General features: G+C 45.2%; 1 protein-coding gene across 1 annotated transcript in view; it reads left to right on the top strand.

The window, feature by feature from the left end:
* CHORDC1 (cysteine and histidine rich domain containing 1) overlaps positions 1-21,180 on the top strand; it is a 1,140,261-nt gene that overhangs the window by 408,728 nt on the left and 710,353 nt on the right. The window contains exon 4 of the mRNA XM_044072202.1: positions 5,031-5,185. Coding sequence (XP_043928137.1) covers positions 5,031-5,185 — 155 coding nt within the window. The remainder of the gene's footprint in view (positions 1-5,030; positions 5,186-21,180) is intronic.

Below are 21,180 nucleotides of genomic sequence, written 5' to 3'. Positions count from 1 at the left end.
CAAAACAAATGCATTTGCATATCAACCAGAAGGAGATGTTAGCTGTTCAGAATACCCTAACAGCCTTCAAGGATTTATTTCATCCAGGACAACTATTGATAAAGTCTGACAACACCACGGTTATGTGGTACATAAACAAGCAGGGGGGTACACATTCCTACCCCCTTTGCAGACTAGCCATGGCATTGTGGGGCACAGTCCTGACTTACCAAGTACATCTTCAAGCTCAATTCCTGCCAGGAAAACAAAATACTGTGGCAGATGATCTAAGCAGAAATCTTATGGACCCTCACGAGTGGCAACTGGACCCACAAGTTTTCAGCATAACAGAGAAATGTGGCAGTCCAGACATGGATCTATTTGCCTCTCCCCAAAATTTTCAACTGGACAAATTCTGCACAAGGACTTATCACAGACAAGCATGGAAAGTGGATGCCCTATCCTTCAGTTGGAAAAACCTATCAGTCTACGCCTTTCCTCCTCTGCCTCTTCTCCCCAAGGTCTTACTAAAGGTCAGACAGGAAAAAACAAAAATGATCCTAATTGCTCCGGACTGGCCTCGCCAGCACTGGTACCCAATTCTAAGGAATATGTCTCAACTCCCTCCTTGGTACTTGCCTCAAATACCTCATCTACTGTCTCATCAGAGCAATCAAATTCTGCACACTCGGCTCCAAACTCTGAACCTGGCAGCGTGGCTGATCATGTAATTATTCAAACAACACCTCTTAGTAAATCTGTGATGGATGTCATTTTGGAAGCCAGAAGGCCTAGTACTAGAAAATCTTATGCTGGTAAATGGAAGAGATTCTGTGCTTGGAACCAAGCACAAGGAATGGACGCAGCAAAGCCAAATATTCCTCAGGTTTTACAATACTTGACTGAGATGCTTGACAAGGGCTTAACTTTTTCATCAATAAAAATCCATGTCTCTGCCATCTTGGCTCATTACAACACAGAGCCTCCCATCTTTTCTCATCCTCTGCTAAAACAGTATCTTAGAGGGGCCAAAAATGTAAGGCCTCCAAGAAGATCACCAACTCCTGCATAGGGCTTCAATTTTGTGCTGGAAAAGCTCACCCTGCTTCCTTTTGAACCAGCAGCTACTGCGGATATAAAGTTTTTATCTTGGAAAACAGCTTTCCTTCTGGCAATCACTTCAACAAGAAGGGTTTCAGAACTACAGGCCCTCATGGCTGTGGAGCCTTTTTTTTACGTTTCATCCGGACAGGGTGTCCCTCAGAACCAATCCTTCCTTTATGCCTAGGGTGGTATCCAGTGTGGCTCTTAACCAAATTATTCACCTGCCAACTTTTTACCCAAATCCGCAGAACAAGGGGGAGCGGATTCTGCATTCCTTGGACGTACACAGACAACTAAGATTCTACTTAAACAGGACCAAATCTCTAAGAAAGCCTGAGCAACTACTGATGGCATTTGCTGCAGGATCAGAGGGGAAGACTATTTCAAAGCAGAGTATTTCAAAGTGGATAAGCCACTGCATTCATTTCTGCTATTTGCATCATGGTAAACCAGTGCCCAAGGAAATCAGGTCACTTTCCACCAGGGCTGCATCTACCTCAGCAGCTTTTCCCAGAAGAGTTCCAACCAAAGACATTCTAAAAGCTGCTACTTGGAGCTCTGTTCATACATTTACAAAGCATTATCATTTGCTTCTCTTCTCTAAGTCCAGGGCAGGCTTTGCCACTGCAGTTCTGCAGGGCCTTATAGCCGCACCTAATTCTATTTAGCTCCGTCTTCCCATCCATAGCTTTGGGATTGTACCCAAATGTAATGACTGCAACAGTGAAACACGAAGAAAATGGTACAGTTGTGTACACTTACCATAAATGTAGATGTTCGAGTGTATTCACTGTTTCAGTCCAGGTTACCCACCCACCATTCCCCTTTTTTCTAGAACTTCTCTTTCCTTCACTGTATTCTGCAGCCTTTGTGGTGTATTTGCTTTTAGATGAAGGTAAAGTTTATGTTGTTAGAATTGCATTTATATATATATATATATATATATATATATATATATATATATATATATATATATATATATATACACACACACATATATACACACACACACACATTATTTTTTTTTGCTCCCCATTTGGGGAGCACCTGACATCTGGGGCAAGAAAAACTGAAGAAAATGGTGTCGGCTGCATGTTTTATACCCCGGCCGACCTGAAGTCATGGAAAAGGAGACGCAACCGACGCCGGACCCAAGACTTTTGATATTCAGGACGACTGAGGGCAATCTGCCAGCCGATTACCCAAATGTAATGACTACAACAGTGAATACACTCGAACATCTACATTTATGGTAAGTGTACACGACTGTACTTTTCTTTTAGTGCATCCTGGATGACTGCTACTATAATCCAAGTAACTATTAGCAAAGGAAAATTTTCTGCACAACTTCGAACCAAAGCTTTGGTGTGTCACATCCTTAAAATAGTAACTTCAAGGTAATTAATAAACATCATTTGAATGTATATGTGTGAATTTAAAAAAGGGACCAATAGTTTAATGTAATTCACATGTAATTCACAAATTCCACCTTTTCTTGACCTCTTTCCAAAGGACAAAAATATCATCCAAAAAAAGTAAATAAAAAATTGTTCTGAAATCTGGAACTGAATATATGTTTTTTCTCCCAGGAGTACATAACTAGGTTGACCTACATAGGGGGCGCAGCTTGCACCCATTGCCACACCTTTCAACTGTCTAGAGAGCTCTTCCACAAAAACCATGACGTTGTTACACTAAATCATTTCCATCACTTCAAGCACAAAGTTAACTTAGGTAGTTGTTAATTCCCGTGTAGCCTCTTGGAACAATTCCAAGCGTTTATGTGGGATTGAGGAAAAAAGATCAGTCACATCTATAGTGGAGAAACATGCTTTATCAGTATAATATTCTTGTTTTACTTTAAACTAAAAATTCCCAAGAATCCTTCAACAAATACTCTGCAAGTCTTGTACTATCTTGTACCAACCTATCCATGAACACTCCTAAGGAATAAGTTGGGACTCTGGTGAGCTGCTACTATCAGTCTGTAAGGAGGGTTATTAATGTTTTTATGCAGTTTAGGTAAAGTACTGTAGGAATTAGAAGATGGTCATTAACTAAAAAGTTGAAAATCTCTTCATTAATCACCCCTTGATAAAGTGCTTCTTCAAATTCCTGTAGCACAAAAGAAGATGCATTTATTTTTAGATTTCTTGAGACTTTTTCGTATTTATCCGTATCGTGTAATAGGGAAGAGATTTCACAATTATAAGTATTTTTGTCCACAGTGGCCATCTCTCCTCCCTTAACTGGTTTCATAATGCCAAAGGATTCATCAGACCTTAATTCCCTTAAAAGGGTCGCCTCATCCCTAGTCATTTATAATGTCTCTTGTGACGCACATTGTACGCTTGATGTATTTCCTGTGTACATCTTTTCAAAACTAGCTATAATAGGATGCAATGGTGGGATGAATATACTTTTTATTAAAATTTCTAATAGCTTTTCTCCCTGTGCCTCCACTGAAAAGGGACATATGTCCAGTTGGACTTTCCTGGTAAACAAATGTAAAATTAAATAAACAAGCAAACACCTTTATCTTCCAGACTCTGATCCTTAAACATCATCTGTAAATTAATCTTCCAAGTTAAATACCTCACGTTCTATAAACACTTCTGACACATCTGTTTTCCGGACGGAAAGGTCACTATGGAAATGTATTTATGAGCATACATATGCCACTGATAAAGGAAATTGTAGTAATGCACTTTATAAACATACTGTTACTGGTTCTCAACCTTGTGTTTTTTTAATTTGGGATTTTGGAGATATTAAAAAGAGATGTTGGGGGTGATTGGGAAAATTGAATAGGGAGTAGTGAGCTTCGATGGCAACTTAGACTTAATGCCAGAGTGCTCCCTGTTATCAGTGAACATACCTTTACAGCCCCTGTTTTAAGGAAGAAAGCTTTGGTTTTATAAGAGTAGTTTAATTTAAGTTATTGAGCTGTTTCATTATTCTAATATTTTATTTTTAAAGCACTGTTAATACTTTTTTTTATAAAATATTGTATTACGAGTTGATGTCATTTAATTACTTGATTAGTAAATTAATGTTAAGATTTTATTGGATGTTTTTGCATGATTTTAAACATCACATGATGTATTTGAGATGGTTTATTAATGATTGATTAACAGTTCTAAAGAAGTTCCATGTTAGTCGGAACGAAAGCGCTTGACCATTTATTATTTTTGTTTATTAAAGTTTTGACTCTGCTTTGATTGTGAAGTTATTTTGCCTTTTATTTTTTCAACTACTTGAGCGTGTGTTTTACTAGTTGCTGGTTCTGCAGGCTGCACGTTAGCACACTGTTTTGTGGAATTCATAGTACATTTGTGTAACTTAACCATGGTAGTAGATATTTGAATGATCACTACTGCAGTAGCCGCTCTCTCCTTCCATTCCCTTTATTTTTTGGTGTGCTTTTTTATGCCAGGATGTAGATATTTGTTTTGTTGTTCTTAGCATAGGCCTTACAGGGCTTAGCTTCCCGTTCTCTGCTGATAGGAAAGCTCTGAAGGCTTTGTGTCCAAATTTGTCTTTTAGTCAGCTCAACTTGACCTGCTTGACAGTGTGGGTATAGAGGAGGTGCTCTGAAGCTTTGAAAGCTTACTGGCCATACCTTTTGTGGGATATAACCCCATAGAGCTAAGGCTACTGTAGCATTGATAATATGAAAATCTGCTGTTATGGTAAGTGCAACATACCCAGCAGTACTCTGTTCTCTATATTTGATTTTAGCAAGGGTAGCAAGGGCAACTGGTTATGCAAGTAAACTACTTAAATGGGTTAGTATCTGATAAGTGTGCCATTCATTTGGATGCTTGTTTGTGAAATAAAAAGGAATAACATTTTTGTATCGTTCTTTGGAAAAAAAAAAAAAAAGTTTGAAAAAAAAAACAGTTTTAAATGGTCATAAGTTAAAACAGTATTTTTATTCCTTACAGGGTTGTACAAAAGGGCTACATAACAGTGAAAAACCTCCAGAGCCCATCAAACCTGAAGTTAAGAGTACAGAGAAGAAAGAAGTAGACTTGAAGCCTAAATGTCACGAATATGTTATTCAGGCACCAAAGCAGATTCCCTCTTTTAACAGACCAAGGTAAGTACAGTTAGCTTAGACGTCTTTGTTTTTACCATTAATCCATTTTTTGGCAGTTCAAACACCAGTAATTTGTAAACATACAACACAGTAAATCTGAAGTAGTTACTTCATTTGTTCTGCAACCTGTGGGTCTCGGATCTGACCGGCAGCTTTCCAAGCTTCAAGATCCGAGCTCCTAGCTCCTCCCCTCTACCCACAATCCCCTGTCACCACCACACTACCTCAGATCGTTTTTGCCCCGGCTTGAATCACAAGCATCTTGAGAAGAGCTCCTGAGCTTAGTAGCAGGGAAGTGAATTTTTTCTTGAAATTTTCTTAAAATTTTGACAAGTTAAAAGAAGAGAGTGTTGAGAGAATGTTTCTCTGCCCTTTTTTATTTTCGAGACTGCGTTTTGTTCAGTTAACCCTCCCCTAGGTGTTTGGGCATGTGAGTGTGTTAGGAAAATGGCCGAAGGCCATAAGGCTATTTTTTCTAAGTGCACTGGGTGTGGCCATAAGCTTTCCCCAGCTGATGGCCACACTCAGTGCGTTATATGCCTGGAAGTTGCCCATTTGTCTTCAGACTGCCAGGTTTGCGCAGCCTTCATCCCCCCAGGCTGTGAGGGACAGGAGGAACAGGCTTATTCTGGCGGGATTGCTTCCCCCGGAGGAGGCCTCTTCCTCCTCTCCCTCCAAGGTGCAGGCTGCCCAGGTAGCTTCGGCACCCCTGACTCCCTCGACTCAGGCTGGGACTCAACCTCCCACTATTGCCTTGAGTACGAGGGAAGTTCAGTCTTCTCCTTCTAGGGAAAAGCACAGGGAGAAGCACAGACACAAGAGGCGAGCCGAGCCTCATCCCTCGGCTCCGCAATCGAAGACTGTTAAATCGCCTCCGAGGGTGTCCAGACCTTCTCCTTCTCAGCTCCGATCCCCTTCCTTCTCAACGGAGCCGGAGGAGGAGCTCCTATCACCCTCGAGATGGCCTTTCAGGCCCGCCTCTATGACCTCCTCTAGATCTACTAGGCCTCTCTCCGACGCCGATATGGACAGGATGATGCGTCGGTTTCTGCAGACCCAAATGCAGATGGGGGTGCTCTTGCCTTCCCCCCCCTACAGGGTGGGGAGTGCAGCTTCAATATTTGCCCCGATTTCTCCTTCTTCAACCCGGATCCGGGTTTTGGAGTCTTCGGATCCAGGCCCTTTCAGAGCCGGGGTTTTGTCGGCGCTGGTGGCCCAAGCCTTCTCGACGCCGACCATACCCTCGAGTATCTCGGATCCGAGCTCTCGGGGCCATGGGCCGGGCGTCAGATCGTGGGAGCGGGTGCATCTTTGGCTCCTCCTATGTCGGAGAGCACCTCTCTTTCAGATCCGATGGCTTCGGCTCCAACCCCGATCCCTGTCTCGGAGCCGAGGAGACTGCTCTCGGGGCCAGAAGAGAGTAGATGTTCATCGTGCATACAGCTGCAGTAATCACAGATGGGTTTTCAGCCGTCAGGCGGTCCTTCGGTCGGCCGAATTCCAAAGTCTTGGTCCGGCGTCGGTTGTCGTCACTTACTCTTCTGACGTCAGTGAGGCCTGAGTATATAAGACACAGCCGACGCCATGTTCTTCAGTCTTTTTTGCCGCGCGGTGCCCGAAGCAGAAGCAGTTCGCAAGTGCCGGTCGGCCAGCTCCTGAATTATGAAAAAAATTGGAAACCGAAGTCTTCATTAAAGCTAAGTACCCCGTTGGGGAAACTTTTCTTGCCTCAGACCGATGTCAGAAAAAGTTAATAATTGTATTTCTTGTGGGAAGCAAATACCGCATAAGGATTTCCATTCCCTTTGCATACCTTGTTTGGGCCCAGACCACGACGTCTCGGGCTGTCGCTTTTGCGCTACCTTCAATAAACGCACTATTAAGCGTCAGGCGGAGTTCGCCCAACACTACTTTGGTAAAGCTTTTGATTATAAAATGTCGTCGGACACTCCGACTACCGCTTTGCCCAAAAAACGCAAGGAAAAGGACCGACATGTGAGGCCCGCGGTCCCCGCCGACACCACGTTAAAACAGGCTACACGTGGTCCGGTTCTCAGCGAGATGCCTTTGCAGTCCCTGACTACCGACGACACTCCTTTGGCGGTGTCTTCTGTACCCGAGACCGCTGGGTCCTCAGCCCTTTCCCAGACTACTACCAAAGCCCCTGCTAATGTAGAGCCTACTAATATGGACAGGTCCACCTCCACCCATGGTGTATTTAGGCCCTCATCTTCTTTTTCAATTAAGGCCTTTACTAAATCCAAAGCAGCCAGGCATCCCACGAGACCTGTTGTACAGGGCCCATCTTCAGGACCCATGCCTAAAAAACAGATGCTAAAAATGGCTGAGGATTTAATTACTCTTATCAGAGGTTCTCATACCCCTCCTGACAAGAGACCCATAGTGGAGGAAGATTCTCCCTCTTCTGATCAGGGATCCATTTTATCAGAACATTCTGATGCAGAGGAACACTCTTATTCTCCTTTTGAGGATTCTGATGCAGAACAGTCCATTCCTTCGGTATCCCCTCCTGAGGATTTTTCCTTTGGGGAAACCTTGCACACCTTGAGGGAACACTTCCATTGGGAAGGCCAAGACTTTTCAGATTCCAAGAAAAAACTTAGGGAATTTCTTTGGTTACCTCAACACAGACCTCTGGCTATACCCCCTGTTTTGGACATACTGGATGATGTCTATTCGGAGGCTTGTCTTAACCCTGATTCTCTGCCTCCTGCACCAGTCAAACCTGATAGATATTACAGAGTACCCAGCTCTCACCAGTTTCTCTTCAAAAGCCATAATGCTGACCCTGAAACCATTTCACAAGGCCCCAAGGGATTGAAGGCCTCCACTGCCAAGAATCCACTTCCTGCAGAAAGGGAATCCAGATCTTTAGAAAGGTGGGGTAAAAAGGTATATACCTCGGCCACCCTAGCCATGAGGGCCTTAAACTGTCAGTTTCATATGATTAAATATCAACAGTACCTGTTATCACAATTAAGGAACAAAATGTCTCAACCTGAACAACCAGATTTAAAAGAGTTACAGGATATGATGCATAGTGCAGAGCAAGTGGGTAAACACACCTTACAATGTGGTTATGATGCCCTAGAGGCCTCCAGTAGAGCGGCTGCTACAGGATCAGTCATTCGCAGACATGCCTGGCTTAGGGAACAAAATTTGCCTGATCATGTGAAAGCTAAACTTCTAGATGCTCCTTTACAAAAGGATGTACTATTTGGTACTAATGCTGAGGAGATACTACGGAAAATGGAAGAAAAAGCCAAATCTATGCAAACTGTCAAAGCTTTCTTACAGGTCCAACCACCACGTTTTAGCAGAAATTGGCCTTCAAAAAACTGGTCCTTTCCAGCCACTGACAAGCCCCAAAGAGGTAGATACAGACGCACAAGGGGCAGAGGGCAATCACAAGGATCATATAGAGGCAAACAATGGCAAACTCCAGAACCAAGAGGTGGTGAAGACAGTGCACAACAATACAGGAAGCAAACCCAATGACTCCCTCATTTCCATGCCAAGCAGTTCTCAGCTGGCAGCACCTTTGGGAGGGAAACTAGCATTTTTTGCAAGCAATTGGCATATTGTCACAACAGACAAATGGATTCTGGACATTATAAACAGAGGCTACAAATTTCAATTTCACACTCTTCCAAAAATGAAAGGCATGCCAAACCTGCCACAAAATCAAAGGGCAGAGGCACAACTGCAAATTTCAAAGCTCATAAACATGAGAGCTATTCAGAAGGTACCTACGCACCAACAAGGTCAAGGTTTTTATTCAAGACTTTTTCTGGTACCAAGGAAAGGAACCGACTGGAGACCCATTTTGGACTTATCCATCCTAAACACATTTCTACTCGTACCAAAATTCAAGATGCTCACATTACAGCAACTTCTTCCCATGCTGGGCAAGGAGTTTTGGCTGGTAACATTGGACCTCAAGGAGGCATACCTGCATGTCCCAATCAGACAAAGCTGCAGAAGATACCTCAGATTTCTTGCAGGTTCAATCCACTATCAATTCTCTGCATTGCCCTTTGGCTTATCTACTGCACCCAGAGTATTCACAAAGTGCCTGGCATCAGTGATTGCCTACTGCAGACTTCAAGGGATGCAAATTTACCCTTATCTGGACGACTGCCTGATCCAAGCGGACAGCAAACACATACTTCTGGAACATCTAGCATATGTGACACGGTTACTGCTTTCTCTGGGATATACAATCAACAAAGAGAAATCAAGGCTAACACCATCTCAGAAAATAACCTTCCTGGGTGCCAACTTGGACACAAACACCCAGATGGCATATCTTACGCCAGGAAAAACAGGGGCAACTATCTCAGTACTTCAAAATACTAGCAAAAATTACCAGGCTTACTGCAAGGAAAATCCTGCAGGCTCTGGGATTCATGGCATCTTGCATTCTTCTAATCCCATGTGCAAAGCTGCATATGAGGAAACTTCAATGGTACCTAAAAAATCTATGGTCTCAACACAGTCACAGTTTGGAAACAGTTATACCAATAATTCCATGTTTACAAAAGGAATTTCTATGGTGGGCCCAAGCATGTCAAATAAACACAGGCCTTCCATTCTGCAAGCCTCAAGCAAAACAAGTCATAACCACAGACGCCTCAGATTACGCCTGGGGGGCGCACATGAAGGACAGGTGCATTCAGGGCAGATGGTCCCAAAAGGAAAAGCACCTTCACATCAATCAAAAAGAAATGCTAGCAGTAATAAATGCAATTACAGCTTTCAAGGACTTCCTGCATCCAGGACAATTACTGATAAGAACAGACAACACCACAGTAATGTGGTACATAAACAAACAAGGAGGAACACATTCATACCCCTTGTGCAGACTAGCCATGACTCTTTGGAACTTGGCTCTGGAAAGACAAATCGAACTCCAAGCACAGTACTTGCCAGGATTGGAAAACACACTGGCAGACAATCTAAGCAGAAATATGACAGATCCACACGAATGGAAGTTACATCCTCAGGTGTTTACAGAAATAATCCAAGTGTGGGGGAGGCCAGACATAGATCTTTTTGCCTCCCACAGGAACCATCAATTGGAAAAGTTTTGTTCAAGGACCTTTCATCCAAAGGCCTGGAGAGTGGACGCCCTTTCATTCAGTTGGACAGCATGGACAGTTTACGCATTCCCACCTCTGCCTCTTCTGCCCAAGGTGCTTTTGAAAGCAAGAACAGACAAACCGAGGATGATACTGATTGCTCCAGATTGGCCAAGGCAACACTGGTATCCACTCCTGAGGAGCCTAACACATACACCTCCCTGGTCCCTGCCTGTAATGCCTCTTCTGCTGACTCAGCACAGCTACAAAACTCTTCACAATCAGCTGAAAACACTCAATCTTGCTGCATGGAAAATTCCTTAACACAACAACAGACCCTACTCTCCAAGGAGGTGCAGGATGTCATTTTGGAGGCCAGAAGGCCATCTACTAGAAAAGCTTACTCAGCAAAATGGAAGCGGTTTTGCTCTTGGAATGAGAAAAGAGGCCAGGACCCTAGAAAACTGAACTTGCCTCAGGTATTACAGTATCTAGCTGAGCTGCTGAACAGTGGACTTTCATTTTCTTCCATAAAAATACATGCCTCAGCCATTTCTGCAGAATTCAACACAGATCCCCCTTTATTTTCTCACCCATTCTTACGACAGTTCCTCAGAGGGGCTAAGAATATAAGACCTCCAAGGAAGCAACCAATACCAGCCTGGGACCTTAATTACATACTAGAAAAATTAACATTGCCTCCTTTTGAACCAGCTGCCTCAACAGATTTGCAATATTTGTCCTGGAAAACAGCCTTCCTTCTGGCCATCACTTCAGCTCATAGGGTTTCTGAACTACAGGCCCTCATGGCGGTGCAGCCCTTCCTCATTTTCCATCAGGACAGGGTTTCCCTTCGTACCAACCCATCATTTATGCCAAAAGTGGTATCCAGGGTAGCCTTAAATCAAGCCATACATCTCCCTACCTTTTATCCCAATCCTCAAAGCAAAGGGGAAAGGCTGCTACACTCTTTAGACATCCATAGGCAGCTACGTTTTTATTTGGACAGAACAAAGTCCTTCAGGAAATTAGAACAACTTTTTGTGTCCTATGCTGTTGGGGCTCAAGGGAAACCAGTTACAAAACAGACTATTTCCAAGTGGATTGGCCACTGCATGTGGTTTTGTTATTCCTGTCATGGGAAATCTGTTCCTACAGGTATCAGATCACACTCCACCAGGGCCACAGCCACCTCTACAGCCTTCCTCAGAGGTGTTCCTACCAAAGATATTTTGGAGGCAGCCACTTGGAGTTCTGTACATACCTTCACAAAACACTACCACCTGCCTTTATATTCCAGAACAAGAGCAGGCTTTGCCACTGCTGTTTTGCAGGGCATTCTGGCTCAACCCAGTTCCTCCTAGTACCTACCACCCTATGCATAGCTTTGGGACTCTACCCATCTGTGATTACTGCAGCTGTATGCACGATGAACATAGTACAGTTTTGTACCTACCATAAATGTAGATGTTCGAGTGCTAATACAGCTGCAGTACAGGTTTCCCTCCCTCCTTCCCCACTTGGTAAAAGCATGGGGCCTTACAACCTCTTCATACTACCTTACTGGGTTATCCTGCTATGTTTTATTTGCTTGCTTACACTGTTTTTGGATTACATTGCATTGCTTGTATATGTAGATAAGCATTATTTATGTATTGCCTTCCTTTTGGGGGCACCTGACATCTGGGGCAAGAAAGACTGAAGAACATGGCGTCGGCTGTGTCTTGTATACTCAGGCCTCACTGACATCAGAAGAGTAAGCGACGACAACCGACGCCGGACCAAGACTTTGGAATTCGGCCGACCGAGGGACCGCCTGACGGCTGAAAACCCATCTGTGATTACTGCAGCTGTATTAGCACTGGAACATCTACATTTATGGTAGGTACAAAACTATACTTTCTCCCTCGGCGTTCGAGGTAGTGGAGAGGGTACTGTCGCGGTCTTCCAGGTCCCCGACTCGGGCTTTGGATCCTTCCGCTCCCTCACTGCATACCGGTCTACCTTCCATCATCCTTTCATCGGGACAGCCTGCTCAGACCCTCCAGTTGGTTCCCTCGGAGGAACAAGAGGCCGTTGACGAGCCCTCTTCTGATAGTCCCACAGAGGAAGTACCTCATAAACGGACGTGTAAAAGAAGGTACATGGACTCCCCCGAGTCCGTCACCACAGATACGGACTTAGAGGAAAGGGAAGGTTCGCCAAGGTCACCCCCCGAGGATGTCTCCTTTGGAGACATCATGGAAATGTTGCGTATTGGGGGGGGGGGGTCTGCCCAAAAACCTTCCTCGGATGAGTCCGTATTTCTGGAGGCGTTTGAAGCGGGCCCATCTACCTCCTGGGTGACCCACCAGCAGATCCCCTGGTAGATCTCCTGACTACCAGGGCTTGGCAGGAACCCGACACCGTGGAGCCTATCCCACGCCGGCCAGATAAAATCCTTAGCCCCCCTTCAGATAGACAGGCTTGGGCCAAAGGGTCTCCAGTTGATGCCATATTGGTGGCTGCTGCCACTAAGAGAGAACTCTCCCAGGAGAGCTCCACGTTCCACCCGCTGGACAAGGAGTCCCGGGCGCTGGACCGTATAGGGAAGCAGACCTTTGCTTCAGCAACCTTCTCTGTGAGGGCGCTGAATTATATGGAGCATGTCATCAGGCTGCAATGGGATTTGATCAAGGAATACACTGCAGCTCCACCAGAGTCCATGTCGGTCGAGGACAAAACCGTGTTCTCAACTCGTATGGCCACTCTCAAGTCTATTTCAAATACGTCCATGCGGCTACTGTCTTATGCTACGGAGGGAGCCGCAAGGGCCAGCGGGGCAGGTGTTGTCTTGCGACGCCACGCCTGGCTCCACCTTTGTAATTTCGTGGAACCTTTCAAGGCGTCCTTCGCGAACACACCCTTTGACGGCTCTTCGCTTTTTGGCAAGACCGTTCGCGATACACTAGTCCAAAGCGAGAAGGACGGGAAGACGCTGTCTGCTGTCGGAGTCCGCTTCTCTAGCCCCCAACATTCCTTCTCAAGGAATCAGAGGAGGCAAAAGAAGCTGTGGTTCCGCAAGTCTCAGCAATCCTGTCCAGCTTCGGATTCCGCGCCCTCCGGAAGCAGAGGGGGCAGGGTGGACGCCGGCCCAGAGGCAGAGGGGGACCGCGTAACTTCGGGTGTAGGGAGCCTTTCTCCGAGAGACCCGCGCAGCAGCCCTGAGGGCTTACCCAACTGTCCAGCTCTGGAGGCAGTCGGGGGGCGTTTAACGAAGCACTTGTCAGTGTGGGAGTCCATCACGAACGATTGATGGGTGCTCCGAATTATATCCAGAGGCTGCAAAATTCCCTTCCTATTTCGCCCTCCCTCAGGTGGTCATCTCCCCGATGTCCCACCCAATCAAAGAGAGGCGGCGACCGTAGAGATTTCAAATTTGTTAGGAAAAAGAGCCATCCAGCGGGTCCTCCCAGGCCAATCCGGATCGGGCTCCTACTCAATGTTCTTTTTAGTGCCAAAAAAGACGGGGGACCTCAGGCCCATTCTAGACTTGTCCGCCCTGAACATGTTTGTCCCCAAAGAAAAGTTCCGGATGGTCACTCTACAGTCTATTCTCCCCTTAATGCAGGAGAACGACTGGATGTGCTCTGTAGACCTCAAGGACGCGTACTACCACATTCTAATGGACAGATGGTCCAGGAGGTTCCTTCGCTTCCGGCTAGGGGCCAGTCATTACCAGTTCAGGGTCCTTCCGTTCAGACTCACCTCAGCCCCCAGGGTGTTCACCAAAGTCATGGCAGTGGTTGCGGCCCACCTGAGGCTTCAGGGCATAAGGGTCTTTCCGTACCTAGACGACTGGCTCCTCACAGCAACCAACAGGCATCAACTTTGTACCGCGAGGGACTATGTTCTGTCTCTTGCCGACAGCTTGGGCATTTCAGTCAACATACCGAAGTCTTTTCTTCATCCTGTGCAAGCATTAGATTTCATAGGAGCCAGGCTAGATTCCCGATCCTCTCGGGCCTTCTTGACCTCGGACAGGCTGTCCAGCCTCTCACTCCAAGTTTTGGCTCTTCGCACCAAAGCTCCGCCGGCGGAGTTAGTCCTGAGAGCACTAGGCTTGATGGCAGCGGCTATCGGCCTCTCTCTCCATGCTCGCCTAAGGATGCGTATATTACAGTGGACACTCCAAGTTCAATGGTCACTGTTACACCACCCATTGAACACTCCCATTCCCCTGAGCAGGGTTTGCAGGGAATCCCTCCTTTGGTGGCTTCACTCCCCAGAACTCAGGCAAGGGAGACCCTTCGTGATTCCCCCTCCCCAGGCCACGTTAACCACGGATGCTTCTCGCCTAGGGTGGGGGGGGGGCATTGTTTGGGCAGAAACGTCCAAGGCACGTGGACCTTGTCGGAGACCGCCTTGCACATAAATGTTCTGGCGATGAGGGCGGTGCTTCTAGCGTTGCAGGCTCTCCAGGACCTTCTACCTCTAGGAACGATTGCAATACAGACAAACAATATGTCAGTGGTCTGGTATATAAACAAACAAGGGGGAACCAGATCCTACCCTCTTTGTCGAGAAGCCATGAGAGTTTGGGAATGGGCGATATCCACCAACCGCTTTCTGATAGCAACGCACATTCCGGGACGATCCAACATTCTGGCGGACAAATTGAGTCGAGTGATTCTCAGTCCTTATGAGTGGTCTCTCAATCCGAAAGTTGCGAAGGAAATTTTCCACAAGTGGGGTTGGCCTTGCTGCGATCCTTTTGCTACCCCCCAAAACACAAAATGCAGCAAGTTCTTCGCAATTCTTCCCCCAGAAGGGGAGAGCCCCAGAGACTCTCTGATTCATGCTTGGCCTGCCGGTCTACTCTATGCTTACCCCCCGCTTCCGCTCATGGCGAAGTTCATTCAGAAAGCCGCACGGTTGGGGAGCACAATTATCCTCATAGCCCCATTCTGGCCTCGTCAAATCTGGTTTCCATACCTGCAGTCTCACAGTCTCGCCTCCCCTTTAATCCTGGATCACATTCCAGATCTGATATCGCACCCAATAAGGTGCCCAACACCGAACCTGGTAAACCTCAAGCTCGCGGCTTGGTTGATCCACTTCCACTAATGGCAAGGACTCCCGGTATCTCGTCACCAGTGAAAACTAGTCTGGTAGCGGCTCATAAACCGTCCACCAGGAAAATCTATAATAGCAAGTGGAAACGAGTTTCTATCTGGGCTAACAGCCAGGGTCTCACTGTCTACTGTTCCGATTCCTACAGTCTTGGATTTTTTGTCCATGATATTTGAACAAGGGGCCAGTGCATCAACGGTAAAAGTACAGTTGGCAGCAATATCCCATTTTCATGTGGGAGACGGATTAGGATCTCTAGCGTCTACAAAATTGTGTAAGACATTCTTGCGTGACGTTTTCCTTCTCAAGCCACCGGTGAAATCCGTGACTCCCCCTTGGGACTTAACCTTTGTTCTGCAAGCCTTAACAAAACCTCCTTTTGAACCTGCAGCTTCTGTACCCCTTAATTTTCTGTCCTGGAAAACAGCATTCTTGGTAGCCATAACTTCTGCTAAAAGGGTTTCAGAGCTCCAAGCTTTGTGCAGGAAACCTCCCTATCTTATTTTTCATAATGACAGAGTGTCTCTCAGGACTATCCCGTCTTTTTTACCAAAAGTGGCATCTGTGGCAAATATCAATCAGACTATCAATCTGCCAGTGTTTTTCAAGAATTTTCAAAGTAAGGGAGAATACATGTTGCATACACTAGATGTACATAGACAGTTGCGTTTTTACCTGCACAGGACCAAAGACATTCGCAAGGCTGATCAACTGTTTGTGTCATTTGCTCCTTCATCCATGGGAAAACCGATATCCAAAGTGACACTGGCTAATTGGATTTGTCAATGTATTTCTCAGGCTTATAAGGCATCGGGCAAAACAACCCCATTTAAAATTTGTGCACATTCCACACGGTCCATCACAACTTCTGCAGCCTTCTGGTCCAGGATGCTGTTGGACGACATATGTTCAGCAGCCACTTGGTCTTCTGCTCATACGTTTATTTCTCATTATAAGCTGGACATGATATCTAGAAGCAGGGCGTCCTTTGGCTCCGTGGTGCTTCGGAATATCCTTCCATAGGCCACCCAGGTTTCTTTGTGTAGGTAGCTGGGGACTCTGTCCCACAGGTTGCAGAACAAATGAAGTAACTACTTCAGATTTAGAAGTTATGTACTCACCATAACGTTCCATCTGAGTAGGTACTTCATTTGTCTGCAACCATCCCCCCCTGCCATCCCCCTAACCTGTATCGGGTTTCTAGGATCATTTATGATTCTTGAGAATATCTGAACCTGTTTATTACAGGTTTTTCAGGTAATACAGCAAAACCGATCTGAGGTAGTGTGGTGGTGACAGGGGATTGTGGGTAGAGGGGAGGAGCTAGGAGCTCGGATCTTGAAGCTTGGAAAGCTGCCGGTCGGATCAGAGACCCACAGGTTGCAGACAAATGAAGTACCTACTCAGATGGAACGTTATGGTGAGTACATAACTTCTAAGTATGCATTGTGTCCTCTTTTAAAATGTCTAAAAGAAGGAAAATTAGAAAAAGAGTGATAAATGTATGCATATGACAGAACCATAGTTGGTTCAGATGGTTGTTAACATTATTTGTTGTACCAGTGTAAGAGTGACATACCGTCTCATTACTTTTCACAGGTAAGTACTAGGCTAGCTGCCAGTGTGGCCCAATTTAAGCCTAGCCAGCTTCCCGTAAAGGTGAGAATCAAACCCTGTACATTGTAGTTGTGAGGTAAACAACTTAACCATTATTCTAACCCCAAACAGTGAAATAAATGCATTTGAGTTCATAGTCAGTCTTGAACTGATTTACTGCTTAAAAGTTCTCTTGCTTTTTCAGCTTCCTAAATTCAAGGTTGTTTGAATTTAATTTGTTTTTGGTTACTTTTTTTGCAGCTTGTTTCCTGGTTTATGAAAGTTTCATTGACTTTATATCATCTTTTTTATTAGAATTTAGTTTTCTGATCTTGATTCTGTTGCCGGTTTTGTTGTGGTTTGTGTTTTGCATTTATCTTCCTTCATGTTTTAGTCAGTAGTTATATTTTTTGAGTACTGATTGTGCCATTGTTTTCAATTTGAGAACCATTTTGAAGGTGGTAGAATTTGCTTTATAGCAAAATGTAATACCTTGTTGACAGATGACTTTGCTGTCTTATAAATTTTTAACATAAATAATTGGTAGTAGTAAGATGAAATATTGAGGACACTATCCATTTATTAGTTCAAATTTTCAGAGGGATTCTCTAAGACCTCATCCAGTTTTGGCAAAAAAAAAAAGGCTCAACAAAATGGAGGCAAACATACATTCAAGAAGAAATGGCAGGATTGTTCAAGAAAGAATTCTGGAACCTCCTAAAACCAAGGACAGTCCAACAGGTCAAAAGGGCTATTTAAGGGATCTTGCCACCCCCCCCCCCCCCATCCTGGCAACCCCATTTCCTTGCAGAAAGTCTGAATCTCCACTGTTCGCTTTAGGAGCAGATAGTTTCATACAGAAGAATTCTGAAGATCATTCATCTCATGGTGTCCCAGCGATTGACAGAACCAGTTCAGATGTTCTTTGTGTTTCACTGTTGCGGTCATCACACTTGGGTTATCTGCCTGCAGGTAACCCTCAGTCGGCCCGAATACCAGAGCCTTAGGATTTCTTTGTCCGATGCTGTCGCTTCTTCCATGACGTCAAGTCGTCAGGGGTATAAAATAGGCAGCCATTGCCATTACATCAGTCTTTCTTGCCAAGAAGGTGCCTGAAGCAGAAGCAGTTAGCAAGTGCCGGTCGGCCGCTACCTGAAATTTTCGTTTTTCGAGTTTCAAACCTGAAGTCTTCTAAAGCTAAGTACCGCGTTGGGGATTATTTTTTCTTGCTCTAACTGATGTCAGAAAAAGTTAACAATTGTCTTGCCTGTGAAAAGCAAATACCTCACAGAGATTTTCATTCTTACTGCATAACCTGTTTAGGGCCCAGACCACGACGCCCCTCGCTGTCGGTTTTGTGCTTTGTTTAACACCCAAACCATTCATTGTCTGGCTATTTTTGTTGCTAAATTCTTTCGCTCTCGTTCTCTATATTCTGAAATGGCTTTGGTAAGCCATCAGACTACCGTTCTTCTGAAAAAGCTCAAAGATAAAGACAGAGACAGACCGCATAGGTCTAAACTGCCGACTACTCTTCCATTAAGCTAGTCACCAGTCCGCCAGTACTCAGTGAGGTGCCTTTGCAGCCCCTGATGCCCGCTTCTACAGATTCGCAGGCTTCTGCTGAGACCCATTCGGAGTCCGGTATGCCGCGAGATGCTTCTTCGACTATGGAACCTGCAGATGTCTCTACCTTGGATGGCTCCAGAGCCACTGTGCAGGCATTGGCTTCTGAGGGTGTATTCTGACCTACCCATATTCACATTAAACCGACAACTTCTTTTTTAGCTAAAACTACCGAGTTTCTCAGGCTCAGAGTACGCACTACGCCTAGAAAATCGACCAAAGCCCATGCTCAAGCTCCCATGCCTCAAAAACAAATGCTTAGAATGGCTGAAGACCTTATCACCCTAATTAGGTGAAGCCAGCCTTCCCCTGCTAAGAGACCAAGAATTGAGTTTCTTTCTGATTCTGCAGACCAGGAGTCCGATGACTCTGACCCTTCTGATTACCAGGGCATACTCTTATCTACCTTTGAGGATTCAGATGCAGAAGAATCCATCCCCTCTGCCTCCCCTCCAGAGGATTTTTCTTTTGGTGAAACCTTGCATACTTTAAGAGAGCATTTCTGTTAGGAATGCCAGGATTATCCTCAGTCCAAAAAGAGACTCAGAGAATTTTTAGAGTTGCCTCAGCACAGGCCCCTAGCTATACCCCCTGTCCTGGATGTTGTAGATGATGTCTTTATGGAATCCAGTCTTACTCCAGACACTTTACCACCAGTCCTTAGAAAACCTGACAGGTACTACAGAGTACCTGATTCTCACAAACTTCTCTTTAAAATCCTACTGCGGATCCAGAGACCATTTCCCAGGGGCCTAAAGGTATTAAGGCTATTACAGACAAAAACCCTATTCCTTCAGATAGGGATTCCAGAGCTTTAGACAGATGGGGTAAGAAGGTATGTACCTCCGCAACTGTTGCCATCAGGACATTGAATTGCCAGTTTCATATGTTGAAGTACCAGAAACATATTATGGAACAAATTAAACAAAAAATGGTGTTACTTCCAGATTGTGCAGAAAATAAAGATTTACAAGTTAATGCATTCTGCAAACCAAGTTAGTAAGCATACTTTGCAGTGTGGCTTTAATGCCCTAGAAACGTCTTGCAGGGCTGCAGTCACTGGATCTGTACTGAGAAGGCATGCTTGGCTGAAGGAACAAACCTTGCCAGCCCATGTCAAATCAAAATTACTAGGCGCTCCTTTAAATCAGAACCGTTTGTTTGGCACAAAAGCAGAAGAGGTTCTTAAAAAGATTCAAGAAAAAGCTAAATCTATGCAAACTGTTAAAGAATTCTTACAGGTGCAGCCACCTAGATTCAGTAAGCATTGGCCTACAAAAACTGGTCCTTTCCAGCTCCTTCCAGGCCTTCTCAGTCCAAACCCAGGGGAACCAGACCACCAAGACTACAATCTCAGGGTATGCAGAGATTTAAGCAATGGAGTGCTCCCACCTCAAAAACAGGGAGTGGCAAGCCACCCCCTTATGGTAAAAATTCACAATGATGTCAGTTATCCTTCCCAGCCCTGCCCATCTACTTGCGCCCCTAGGAGGACAACTTGCCCTTCATGCCAAAAACTGGATGTCCATTACTCAGGACCAATGGGTTCTAAACATTGTATCCCAGGGGTACAGATTCTACTCCCATTCCCTCCCAACCCCAAGCGGGTTTTCAGACCTTCCTTCAAACCAGTGGGCAGAGGCTCAAAAGCATGTACATTCCTTACTCAATATCAGGTCCATCCAACCTGTTCCAATACAACAAAGGGGACAGGGTTTCTACTCCAGACTGTTCCTGGTGCCCAGAAAGGAGGGCTCTTGGCACCCAATCCTGAATCTATCAATTCTCAACACCTTTCTGGTGGTCCCAAAATTCACAGTGCTAACCCTGCAACAGCTTCTCCCTATGATAGCCAAGGATGCCTGGCTAGTCACCCTAGACTTAAAAGAAGCCTATCTGCACATCCCCATAAGGGAGTCTTGCAGGAGATATCTCCGCTTCAGGGCAGGTTCTGTGCACTATCAGTTCTCTGCACTGCCCTTTGGCATATGTATTGCGCCCGGAGTATTCACAAAGTGCTTGGCTCCAGCCATTGCATACTGCAGGCATAGAAATATCCAAATTTTCCCATACTTGGATGATTGCCTGATTCAGGCGGACAGTCAGGAATTACTGCTTCAACACCTGGCATTTGTAAAAAGACTCCTGTCTTCATTGGGGTACGCCATCTATGAAAAGAAATCCCACTGGTGCCCAGTCAGAAAATTGTATTCCTGGGAGCAAGCTTGAACACAACTTCCCAGATGGCTTTTCTCACTCCAGAAAAACAACTATTTGAACAACTACTTCAAACACATGGCCACCAAAATCCAGCTATCTGCAAGGGAAAATACTGTAAGCCCTAGGGTTCATGGCCTCATGCATTCTGCTAATTCCATATGCAAAACTGCATATGAGGAAACTTCAGTGGTACTTAGTCTTTGGTGCCAACATTCTTAGGACCTGGAAACAACCATTCCGATCATTCCTAGTCTAAGGGCAGAGTTCCTTTGGTGGGCAGAAGCATGCAACCACAACAAGGGACTGCCTTTCACTCAACACCTCGCTGCCCAAATCCTG

Source organism: Protopterus annectens, chromosome 5.part0, assembly GCF_019279795.1.
Source record: "Protopterus annectens isolate FY-2018-M chromosome 5.part0, PAN1.0, whole genome shotgun sequence".
NCBI lineage: Eukaryota > Metazoa > Chordata > Ceratodontiformes > Protopteridae > Protopterus > Protopterus annectens.
This window is presented reverse-complemented; position numbering and strand designations above follow the sequence as displayed.